The sequence below is a fragment of the Rhinichthys klamathensis genome, unplaced genomic scaffold, assembly GCF_029890125.1.
Source record: "Rhinichthys klamathensis goyatoka isolate OS25496 unplaced genomic scaffold, OSU_Roscu_1.1 h1tg000217l_1, whole genome shotgun sequence".
Classification (NCBI taxonomy): domain Eukaryota; kingdom Metazoa; phylum Chordata; class Actinopteri; order Cypriniformes; family Leuciscidae; genus Rhinichthys; species Rhinichthys klamathensis.
This window is the reverse complement of record NW_026606742.1, coordinates 172,662-186,009: the sequence shown is the minus strand read 5'-3', so window position 1 is coordinate 186,009 and position 13,348 is coordinate 172,662. Positions and strand designations below refer to the sequence as shown.

The window sequence follows — 13,348 nt, the reverse complement described above, 5'->3', positions numbered from 1 at the left end:
CCCATCTCGCACAGACCTGGGGCCTCATGTACAAAGACTTGCGTTGAAATCATACTAAAACATTGCGTACGGACAAAGCTGTAAATGTGCGTACGCACAAAAAAAAGCAGATGTATGAATCTCTGCGTACGAAGGATCCTACGCATATTCTCTTTGTACATCCCAATTAACGTAAAATTGAGCGCACATGCACGAAACCAACGCCCCACCCAGTCTCCTCCCCCAATTAAATTAATTTAAATATGGTAATTAGTCCAATTTGGCAAAAGAAACCTGCGAGAACATGGCTAAAGCAAGCAAGAAACGAAATTTCACTGAAAATGTATTCTGTGTGAAAGTGTCATTTATTCCTGTGATCAAAGCTGAATTTTCAGCATCATTTCTCCAGTCTTCAGTGTCACATGATCCTTCAGAAATCATTCTAATATGATGATTTGATGATCAAGAAACATTTTTGAGTATTATCAGTGTTGAAAACAGGTGTGCTTCTGCTTCATATTTTCGTGGAAACCGTGATATAGTATTTTCAGTATTCTTTAATGAATAAAAACTTAAATCAAACAGATATAGAAATCTTATAATCTTTTGTAACATTATAAATGCATTTACTCTCACTTTTAAACAAATTCAATGTGTCCTTGCTGAATAAAAATATTACTTTCTTTTTTATCTTTACTGACCGAATTAATGACGTTTATTTTTTATTCTGTCATTGCTAGACCGGTTGTATCAATTTGCACATGCTTTATATATGTTCTTACTTAATTGCATAATAGAATATTTTAATAAGACTCGTGTGACAATAATATGTCAAATAATTTATCAATTACAAATTATAAGCAATATCTGACAGCTGGTGGTGCGATAGAACAATTCGTAGTGTAATGTTTGCCACTTCACTTTATTGCCTCTATGAGTCGCCAACGGACAAAAATCACGACAAATATACGTACGCCAGACATGAAGTTTACTTGGAGGAACGCACATTCTTAAGTTAATTTCACTGTTAGTACATCTGGCCGTGAACGTGAAAGCTGACGTACGCCGCGTTTTTGTGCGTACGCAGTGTTGATACATGAGGCCCCTGATCTGCCGATTCATAATAAGAGCAGGAACTGTACATGATCACACTGTTTTTCACGATGTGCTGTGGAAATCATCGACTGGCAGCTCCCATCTCGCACAGACTGTGTGAAAGTGTAATGATATTTCATCTCCTTCACTCACATATGCTCCATCTCGTCATCATCTTAAAATCTGTAATTATGCACAGACTTAACAAACCCAGAAGCAGTATTGTTGCTGTTGCACATTGTATAGTTGCTCTGCTTATAGATTAATGAAAAGACTGTGATTAAGGTAAGTTGTATACAATGTGGTCATGAAAATAAGTTGTTTTAGTTTCAGTATTTTGATCTGTCAGGATTAGTAATAACATATGCTTGAATGCGGTATGTTATGTTGTGACATATCCGATAGAACGGTGAAACCAAGACATAAGGAATATGTCTATATTATAAATAAATGATCATCATATGGTGATACGAGCAGGGATATTACTGCATGAGTACATATTTCGGTGACATGACAGCCGGTGAATTGAAAAACAGAGTGGCTGTTTAGCTACAAACAAGTACAAATTAATTTCTTTGTACATTTTATAACAGCAACTTGGAAAACAGGCAAAACAGAAAAGTTAAGAAGTGATATTTAAGAAAAGAGCGCACTAATGTAATAGTTGCAGACCCGTAGTGGAACTAATTTTACACACCGCAGTGACATAATTTCCTTTTCTTGAGAAATTGACCTTTAGCGTTACTTTTTCTTTTTTGAGATGAAAATATAAAAAACTTGGTAACACTTTATTTTAAGGTGCTTGTAATAAGCAGTAATTAACAGTTAATAAGACACTTATAAGACCTTATAAGATGCATATAAGATGCATAAGCATTAACTACTTCATATAAGGGTTAATTAAAGGTCCAGGCCCTGAAGAGATCAGGGAAACTATTCCCTCTTGGGAAGGTCCATTTTTAAGGGACTGGGAGTTTGTTTTACCATTTATGTTTGTTCGGCTGTTCTAAAAGTGCAATGTATTGATACTTGAGAAATTTATTATTTAATTTAATTTATTTATTATCATTAGTTAATGCTTATATGCGTCTTATATGCATCTTATAAGGTCTTATAAGTGTCTTATTAACTGTTAATTACTGCTTATTACAAGCACCTTAAAATAAAGTGTTACCAAAAACTTTATAGATTTACAATGTTAATCATTGTGGAAACGCATGATCACAATTTGTGAAAAGAGTCCATTGGTGTGGCCGTCAGTTCTACTGCCAGTATGTTAGAGCCGTAAATGACACTATATATGACAACTGATTGGCTGATGACAGTAAACGAGCATGCACCGTCACAAGCTATGCTCTGAGCTCTGACATGGAAAATAAAAGTTAGTTTGGCGCTTTTAAGAGCCCTTTGAAAACATATTGGTCATGGCGTAAAATCTCTATAATATAATATGGTTTATTTGTTTATATATTGCTTGCAAAAAAAATGGCATGAATGAACAAAGATGCTTTTTGTATCTAGCAGCAGGAAGTGGACTAGACTAGCCAGACAAACCCTGACCTTGTCTAATTGAAATAAACTAAAGCTCATTATCATTTTCTTTAGACCTAATTCTTTTTTTTCTTTTTTTTCTGGAATGCACAATAACACTTTCCCCAGAGATGTAATGGTATTTGGTCATTTTTCAGCCATGACCTCAGTTGTCCTCTCTGTGTACACTGCTCTCAGCGGCCTGGAAAAGCACTGAGCTGTCTCCTAGATATGCCTCTGTATAATTTATTTTATTCCTGTTTTGCTAAAATTAGAAAAGTATTACGCATTAGTCAACAATACAGGTCAGCCGGGGTTTGAATGGGCAGTAAACAGAGTAAAATGTTGTGTAAGTGGGCTGTGTACAATAGTACAAATTTTGACCAAAGTTATGGTAATTACTTTTTGAGTTACGGTGCCTATACACACTAGAATGTACGTATTGGCAAAGAGGAAAAAATAAAAGGGTTTGCAAAAGTAATGCTCCATCATTTGACCATAAGTTGAGAAAATTGCCCTCCAAAGTTGTGTCTTCCCTCCAAAGACATGTCAGAATGTCAGATGCATGAAAGCATTTCTGATTGACTGAAAAAGTGGGGGCCACTCCCAGATGTTTATAGAGCCTAAGGCTGTCACGGAGAAAGGTGGGATATTTCAGGACACATTTAAGTGATTGTCAGGATTTGATTCAATGGATTCCAAAGAAAACCGCTTAAAGCGCCTTTAATCTAAATGTAAACTAGTAAAATGACATTGTGTTTTTATAGTAAGGAGCCATTTTGAGCAACTGAAAATCATGTGATGTATGTAGTGTTTTGTACCCACTGTGATACACAAACACATCCGGAACAACTATTATGTTCAGGCCTTTTTGAAGGTCTCTTGTCACGTAAGCCTCATGCTGTCTACAAATGCCCTGGATTACAATATTTCAAATCTCTGTCTGTTTCGTACTTTTTTCCATCCTTTGAACAAACACTGTGTCTAGGCTTGTTTGGAAAAATCCCTACTTAAATTATTCATTCTGCAGCAACCAGTATCTGCCACTCGCATGTGACGGTGGACTAAAAATTCACCGTGTCGTACCACTTAATAAGATTTCAGCATAATTAAGGTGACCAATTAAACTCGAATAAGTTTCAGGCTACCTGTGTTGTTTTACTCACTCTCAGGAGACATCCTCTCCGCCAGCATATTTCTCTCCTGTGGAAAAATATTACATTACTTTTTCATTTGCTTGCTTAGGCTTTAATTAACTACATTTAGAAAGGCTCATGTGTTGTGGTTTGGTGTGAGCGTGGGTTTGGAGTCATGGAGTTAACTCTGTCTCGCAGAGCACGTCTCCAGAGACTTCCTTTACCTCTTCACAAACCGCCAACCAGAGCACGGCACGAAGGAGTCACAACTGGTTTAATTAGGACAGTAATTAATTGCATTATGTGGTTAAATATTCTGGTGTGAGAAGAACGTAGATGTTTCAGCCACTATTTTGCACCCTCTGCGTGAGCTTCGAAATCTATTTTCAAGTGTTCAATGTAGATTGATTTCAGCCGAATCAAAGTTGCGAAATCAGAAGAGACTGAAGTCTGTTAATACTGGAATTCTTTTGAAAACACAAACACATCAGGCACTCGTAAAAAGATACGTGGAATTGCATATTTCTTCAGATTTTGGTAAACATAGCCTTCCAGGGTCCATTTTATTCTCTGAAAGCTTTTGAATAAAATAAAATAAAATTCATCACTTAGTCCATCTGGACCTCAATATGGCACATAATGCAGTAAATATGATTATTGGCGTCTCAGGGGCACAAGCTAGCACATGCACAACTTCTGGTTCAACTCTAGTGCGACGCATATGAAACCAGCAGAATATGGACGCTACGTAATTATGATGCAGAGCTATGCAATGCTATAAAATGTATGACATTCATGCAACACTTCAATACATCCTGAAGTCTTTCAGATCTCCCCAGCAACAGCACTAAATGTGTCATTGTGGATTCCAGTAATTTCAAAGGCTGTGACCTCTGATTAGAAGTGGGCAAATGTTAAAAAGATTATATTAATAGATGTTGAATTGTCCCTAAAGGAAGGCAGGCCACTTAGATCGCTGGACTCTTCAATTATCTATGATATGTGTGAGAAATTGGGACAAATGCATAAACTAATACTCCTAAAACAATAGAGTTCAAATAAAAAATGTTTCCTGTCTCTTTTAAATAGGTCATTTTTAAGGGGGAAAAAAGGAAAATTGATTTAGATATTTTTACCAATAGACTTGATCTATACGTTTCCAAAAATGTGATGTGTTTGGTTTGGTTGCTGAGAGGATGCAGAGCAGGCTGTTCCATTTCTCTATGTACAGAATGTAATCGCTAACAGAAGGTACTTCATTAGCACTATACAGATTTACATCTGAGGTCATTTAGAGCAGAAATTGATTTAGTAGTGTTTAATGTACTGTATATTGTTTTGCAATTTAATCTAAACCTTCCCACTTGCAATGCATTTGATGCATGCAGCAAATCTAGTTTCAAGTGATCAATGTAGATTGATTTTTTTTTTTGGCCGAATCAAAGCTGCAGCATCAGAAGAAACTGAAGCCTGTTAGTACTGGGATTCTTTTGAAAACACAAACACCTTGGGCATTCATTCTCCTTCCATAAAAGAATGAAAAAGAAATGCAGAATTTCATATTTCCTTGTTTTAAGCAAATGCATTTGAGTTTAAAAGCAGGAAAGAAACTACTGCTACTAATATTATTAATAATAAATATGTACCATTTATGGCAATGTTATTGGTCAGGATAGTATTTTATCAAGATATTAAATAGGGTCATTATTATTATTACATATTCTTATAAATCATTTAAAACAAATAAAATCATCATAATGTATTTACAATTTGTTTATGTATGTTTTCCATTTTTCATATGCATGTCAAGATCTGACTCTCCCTTCATCTTGCTCTCAGCAAAATATAATAAAATATATATATCTGCTCCAATTTTAGTGCATCAAATTTATCAAGGTATTTGATTCCAATACGGAGTTGAAGGAAATGTAGACATGTAGTCCTGTGGAAAATGTAACCTGACCCATTTAAGTGCTTCACTGCTACAAGTTACTGTACAACTGTAAGCTCTTTCAGCTTTTACAAGCTGGTCTTCATTTAAATATAGAGCGGAGGTGAGCCTTTATGCTTGGTTAATGCTTCTCTGCAGTCGTGACATTTTTGTGCTCATCAGGTTTGCGGCTCCTCTGTCTGGTTATTATTTGAAAGACTCAGTGTAATAGCCTGGCTTTATCCTCTGGTCACACAGTATGAACACTTGTTTTGCATGTTGGAGGCGGTTGTATTCTAATGGGCCTGTTGAAATACGTGCTGATTGCCTTGAATTTTGACAGAGATGCAAAAAATTCCTCTGCTTGCATTTTACAGGTATGCATTATGACTATACTAACAGTCAAAGTGTAATTATGACACACACACACACACAAAAACTGCCAGATTGCCAAGGTAACCTAGGGGGAAATTATTCATACGGGGAAAGTACTGTGGAGTTAATTGAGACTTTATTTGCATAAGAAGTGTTTGTAACATGGAAAAGCTGTTCTAGATGAAGAAAAACTTATCATCAGTGAGTTCAACCGCAAGTTGTTAGTAGTTGCCATGATCGATATTTTGTTATGATCATTATATCAGGGGTCTATATATAAAAAAAAAAAAAAAAAAATGCTGTTAAAACAAGCCAAAATTAGTAGTCTTAAAACACACTGTTGGGTGTATTTGTAGTAGTCAATAGTCAAGACATGCTGTGTTAATCTTATCTGACAAGTTGGGGTGTTCATTTAACCCAGCATGCTAGGTTACAAATTTAGTACAGATGGTAGCTTATTTTGACAAATTCTGGGTTGATTTTACATCGTAAAATGGTTATTTTAATATTTAGATAAATCTATAAAGAAATTGGTTACCAATAAACTTGAATAGGAAATTTTGGCTGACACAAAATTATGGAATCATGAATAGATGACGCATTCCATTTAAATGTAATTGTCAGCTTTTTATTTCAACATCATATCATTTATTAAAACCCATAAATAATAATACCCTTTTTTAAATGTAGGGCTTTGAGGAGCTGAGCCAGTACAACTGTGGAAATGCAACTATGGACTCAATATATTATAGATCTGCAAAGATGTGATTAAATACAATTCAGTGTATGAAATCCTAAGCTAATATTCATATTTACAAAGGGATGTCAATGAAAAAAAAAAAAAAAAAAATAACAACAACGTTTTCCTTGTGTATTGTCCTTTGTCAGACATTGGAGATCACCTCCATAGAGAGGTGCAGGTATGACATCACTTTGTAGGCCAAAACGTGGAAACGAGTTTTAGCACTTCCGGTTCATCTGAAGTCAATGGGTTTTTCTAATGGGATTTTGGTTAAATGGCTGAAATATGGGCTTAATGGGTACACTTACCCTACTCGTTTCCACGTTTTGGCCTACAAAGTGATGTCATACCTGCACCACTCTATGGAGGTGATCTCCAATAGGAGGTGAAGCTTAGTGGTGTGACGTTGAAGTCGAGCGACCGTGGTGGAGTTCGTTTATAACCTACCTCTAGCTTTTTACTTCAGAAAAGTTGTTTATCTGTGACAAATTATCTTGATGGACAAAACGGGCAAGTATCATAAATGTGTGCTGATCACAGAGCTTGTTTTTTTTTGCGATTATCCAAAAGCCTATGCAAAAATCCTATTGGTTTTTTGTTGAGGGAACCAGTGTAATGCTAACTCCTGGTTGGCCTACAAAGTGACGTCATACCTGCACCACTGTACCTGTGTGCAGTGACAGCTTTGTTGATTATAATGGGTGCTATTTTGTGTGGTCATATCTCTTAAATTGCTCTGACACGGTGGATGTTTGTTTGTGCAAACCTAGTGTAAGGTAGGCCAGTAAGAGTAGAGGCTGTGGTCTTTAGCGTCCTTTTTAGCACGTCCGCCTCCCATGCCGGAGGGTTCGAATCCCACTTGGAGCGGGTCAAATAGGAGCGATTACACTAACAACCCTAGCAAATGAAATTAGTGCAAACTAAAGTGATGTTAAGCAACAAATAGGTATTCTGAGACTTACAATTATATTTTGGTGCAAATAAAGCAGGCGTTTTAAACTAACCAGTTTTTAGTGTACAGACACAAACCCCTTGTTCTCGCTGAGGACTTCACACTAACATTTCTGTATGTAAACTTCTCTTAAGGCATACATGTTTTTAATATGCTATAAACTTTTCTATAAGCTTTTTTTCCCACACAGATCATGCTGTTTATATGCATCGGTGCAATTAAAATATTGACTCTAATGTGTTGTTACACAAAACATCTGCCCAAAATTCTTCAAAGATTTACAGAGGTCATGCTCAGCTTGCCTTAAAAAAAATAGACAATTATAAAGGCAGCACACTTCTCATTTAATGCCCAGTGTCACCAGCAGGCACAAAACAGGTGTCATGCCACACTCATGATATATTTGATCATGATTATGATGCATTAGCAAGTGTCCGACTAAGCGTTGCTATTTTTCACTATCAGAAATACGGCTTTATGTCAGGGTCATAAATCTCCTCGATTGTACAGTGGAATGGTCACCTTCCGGGGTATAGAAAAAAAGACAGTGAGGTGAGCTGAAGCCGAACGGACTGTTTCGAATCCTAAAGCAGCCAAGGACACTAATGTCGCCTGAAACACAGGGTTATGAATAGCAATGAATCCTTTACGTCATGCTGTGTGGGTATTAAGAATAACTGTATTGATCTGAATAAGTAAATGGAGGGAAGCGAAAAATACCTGATGAATGAGAAATGCTGAAATCTAGAACTACAAACGGAAATTTAGGCTGGGAAGGGAACACTGTAAAAAATATTATTTCCATTTACTTAAAAAAATTATGGTAACTATTACACATGATATTTTTGAGTAGTTGATCAAAACTTGAACATAATAGAAACTCTTTCAAATGTCAAACATAACTGAACATGAAACATTAACAGATGTTTCCCTTCACTCAAAAATACTTAAAATAACTCTTAATTTCAATATTTACTCTCCATTTCCAGCCATGTGCAAAGCATGCTGGGAACTAACAATGGTGTCTCTGATTAAAAGCACATAATTGAACTAATTCTCTTAAAAATAAATAGGAAGCCTTTTTCTCTTAATTTTATTAGCTCAATCGGTTCCTCAATTCAAGCCTCAAAACTGTTTCCTTAAAAAAAAAAAAAAAAGGAAAATATTTCTCTTTGTTTTATTAGTGAAATGTTCTCAATATTTTCTATACAACACTGAACCACAATTTTCCTAATAAAATATATACAATATTTTTAATTATCACCTTCATTTTTGTTTTATGAAAATTACAAGAACCATGATTCATTTTTTACAGTGAAGTGGAATCTGGCTATGATGTCCTAGACCTTTTAGAAGTGCCCTTCTTTATGAAAAATATTATGTTGGAAAGTTTTACTATGTCCTAAATGTTCTTATTCTTACAGGAGAGCGGCTCCGTCTACTTGCAGTTCTTGTGCTCCACTAGCCTGCAGCTGGATGTCATTTTTGAAGTCCTGGAGGAGTTTGATTGGACGGCGTTCTCTGTGGTTACCACACGCCACCACGGCTATGAGGATTTCCTGGCCATGGTAGAAGGCATGATAGATGGCTCCTTCATCGGTTGGGAGAGAAAGAGTGTGGTGATGCTCAACCTGACCGATGACCCGGGAGGGGCTCGTACCCGCAGGCTACTGAAGGAGAATGAAGCACAGGTCAGGAGTGGGAATGGACAAATTGCTTCTCTTTTGAATCCTTTTATAATTTAACACATTATATTATCAGGCAGCATACAAATTGTAGTGAGAAAGTATAATTTAAAAACGAATCTGAATTTCAGAACGTCTTAGTATTTGGTTTGTCTCTCTTCTGCTTTAATGACAGCAGCACTCAAGCAGCTGCTTGAACTCAACAAGTTTGTGTAAAACCTGATGATCATGTTCTCCAGCGTGATCAAAGAGCATCTTGAGCTTCAATGGAAGCAAGAACATCTGACTGCCTGTACAAAGAAGTCACATGATCAATGCTACAAATTTATTTACATGTGATTAGTGATATAGAATTAGTACAGGGTAGTTATTTTTTCTTCTTCCTATATCATTATTATGGAAGCTTGTTTCTGCCATGGAATAAAACAATTTAAAAGATAATTGCTTTTTTTCTCAGAATTGCAAGTTTATATCTCACAATTCTCTCTTTATAAATTTTTAGAATAAACGCGACTTTATAACATACAATTCTGACTATAACTCGCAATCGCAAGTTTATATCTCGCAATTCTGACTTTATAACTCGCAATTGCAAGTTTATATCTCGCAATTCTGACATTAGCCTATAACTCGCAATTCAGACTTCATAATTTGCAATTGCGAGTTTATATCACGCAATTCTGACATTAACCTATAACTCGCAATTCAGACTTCATAATTTGCAATTGTGAGTTTATATCACGCAATTCTGAGAAAAAAAAATCTGAATTGTAAGATAAAAAGTCTCAATTACCTTTTTCATTTTTATCCAGTGGCAGAAACAAGCTTCCATACATTATTTCTGTATTTGTACATTTTATTATAAACAGTTGAAATGGTTAATTTCCAGATTTTATTTATTTATTTATTTTAATTTCATTTTCTTGTATATCAATTTACTATATATTTTTTCACTCTAAAATTGAAGGTTTTAGAGATTTAGCCCAGATTTTTTATGTGATTCTGACTTTTTGTCCCACTTTTCTTTTTTTTTTTCATTATCATTTATTAAGTAATTTTAAATATATAATTCTAAAATGATTAATTCGAGGGTTAAAGCACAGATTTAAATAAATAAATCAATTAGTATGACAGCTCACATTAAATATCCCAAATCTTGATATTTTCAAAGGGTTCACAATCAACGTTTTTGTTTAATCTGTTAATTCTTTTAAAAATTTAAATCAGTCCCTTTTGTGAACTGCACTGCAGCTCTTTTTCTCAATTGCGACTGTACAGTTCATACTCTTCCACTGTTTCTTTTCCTTTCATTGAACTAGCGTTCCCACTCCACCAGCTCCTAGATCATTTTTTCCCCATTTTAATTCAAAGTGGCTTCACTGGCAGCACAATTAACAATTGTATTACAAAATCAGTCTTGGTTAATTATAGAAGTATGAATATGACAAAGAAAAGAGAGAAGCCAGCTCTAATGCCCCAGAGCAATTATTCGACAGAAATTCGAAATAAGAAAAATATGGTAAAGCTCCTCATGCATTCTGTAAGTCGCTTCCTCCATATTCCCAACTTGATTTCTCGATTAACCTTCCCTCTCATCGCTCGTGTATTCGTTCCACTCTTTCTTTTTCTTCTCTCTCTCTCTCTCTTACTCTCCTGCATACTTTGGCCTTTACGTGAAGGCTCCAAAAGAGAAGGAGGTCGTGTGACCTACGAAAGGGGAGATGGCATCCGTAATGTTACAGAGCAGCGTGACATTAAATGACAGTTTCCATCTGACCCAAAGGTGGTCAACTCAATTCCCCACAGGACGCCAGCAGACATCCTCTACGTTCAACAACTTGACTGATTAATTCTCCACAGTGTCCAAGTACCCAGACTTTCAGCCCCTAATCAGTGACTGATATAGGAGCACATTCAAAGTGCCTGTCACGTTTCTGCATGGAAAAGAATGAGGAAAAAATTGGGGTCAGCGTGATGCTATGCGATAGAAGCTTTTCCCTTTTTTTTTTTTTTTTTTTTTTTTTTTTTTGTTCTCCTCAAAATTCTTAAACATCAGTTCGGTTTTTGTAAGGGCTCAACAGACACACATTACATCAAAGTGCAGATTTTATCAGCCAGCTTTGTTATAAATATAAAAACTCTGCCGCCAGTGATTCGCTTTAAAGCATAAGCTTACTCGCTATATTTTATTTTAATAAGCTTGACAAGAAAGAGCAGCATGATGATAAATTGTAAACTGCTCCATTGTCAAAGCTGCTATAAGACTAAATAATACATTCCCTCTTCACATGTGTGTTTAACCCTCAGAGACCCAGATTAGGAGAATTGCAAAGTTTGTATAAAGCAATGAAATAATGCATAACATTCTCAATTGAAATTGAATTCAAAACTTGCATTTAGTGTATCAAAAAAATAGTAATACAGTGGTGAATTTTTTTTCTCGTTCTTCGCTTAGGGGGTAAAACGAAGTTTGAAATGCGTGACCAGTGGTGTACCGTTAGCGAAGATCCCGACCCTGTCAACACTGCTGAGAGAGTTTAGGTGAATATGTAAATACACTCACCTAAAGGATTATTAGGAACACCTGTTCAATTTCTCATTAATGCAATTATCTAATCAACCAATCACATGGCAGTTGCTTCAATGCATTTAGGGGTGTGGTCCTGGTCAAGACAATCTCCTGAACTCCAAACTGAATGTCAGAATGGGAAAGAAAGGTGATGTAAGCAATATTGAGCGTGGCATGGTTGTTGGTGCCAGACGGGCCGGTCTGAGTATTTCACAATCTGCTCAGTTACTAGGATTTTCACACACAACCATTTCTAGGGTTTACAAAGAATGGTGTGGAAAGGGAAAAACATCCAGTATGCGGCAGTCCTGTGGGCGAAAATGCCTTGTTGATGCTAGAGGTCAGAGGAGAATGGGCCGACTGATTCAAGCTGATAGAAGAGCAACTTTGACTGAATTAACCACTCGTTACAACCGAGGTATGCAGCAAAGCATTTGTGAAGCCACAACACGCACAACCTTGAGGCGGATGGGCTACAACAGCAGAAGACCCCACCGGGTACCACTCATCTCCACTAAAAATAGGAAAAAGAGGCTGCAATTTGCAAGAGCTCACCAAAATTGGACAGTTCAAGACTGGAAAAATGTTGCCTGGTCTGATGAGTCTCGATTTCTGTTGAGACATTCAGATGGTAGAGTCAGAATTTGGCGTAAACAGAATAAGAACATGGATCCATCATGTCTTGTTACCACTGTGCAGGCTGGTGGTGGTGGTGTAATGGTGTGGGGGATGTTTTCTTGGCACACTTTAGGCCCCTTAGTGCCAATTGGGCATCGTTTAAATGCCACGGCCTACCTGAGCATTGTCTCTGACCATGTCCATCCCTTTATGGCCACCATGTACCCATCCTCTGATGGCTACTTCCAGCAGGATAATGCACCATGTCACAAAGCTCAAATCATTTCAAATTGGTTTCTTGAACATGACAATGAGTTCACTGTACTAAAATGCCCCCCACAGTCACCAGATCTCAACCGAATAAAGCTTTTTTGGGATGTGGTGGAACGGGAGCTTCGTGCCCTGGATGTGCATCCCACAAATCTCCATCAACTGCAAGATGCTATCCTATCAATATGGGCCAAAATTTCTAAAGAATGCTTTCAGCACCTTGTTGAATCAATGCCACGTAGAATTGAGGCAGTTCTGAAGGCGAAAGGGGGTCAAACACAGTATTAGTATGGTGTTCCTAATAATCCTTTAGGTGAGTGTATATGCTGCGTGCTTTCCTATCAAAAATTAAATAAATACACATAACAGTAAAAACTGAAAGCAGAAGGAATGCTCTCAGATTTAATTAAAATATCTTCATTTGTGTTTTGAAGGTGAACGAAAGTCTTACATGTTTAGAACAACAC

The 13,348-nt window shown here is 36.5% G+C and overlaps 1 protein-coding gene across 1 annotated transcript in view; it reads left to right on the top strand.

Moving 5' to 3' along the window:
• Positions 1-13,348, top strand: part of grin2da (glutamate receptor, ionotropic, N-methyl D-aspartate 2D, a) — a 73,707-nt gene that overhangs the window by 4,097 nt on the left and 56,262 nt on the right. The window contains exon 3 of the mRNA XM_056264166.1: positions 9,164-9,430. Within this exon, the coding sequence (XP_056120141.1) occupies positions 9,164-9,430 (267 nt within the window). The remainder of the gene's footprint in view (positions 1-9,163; positions 9,431-13,348) is intronic.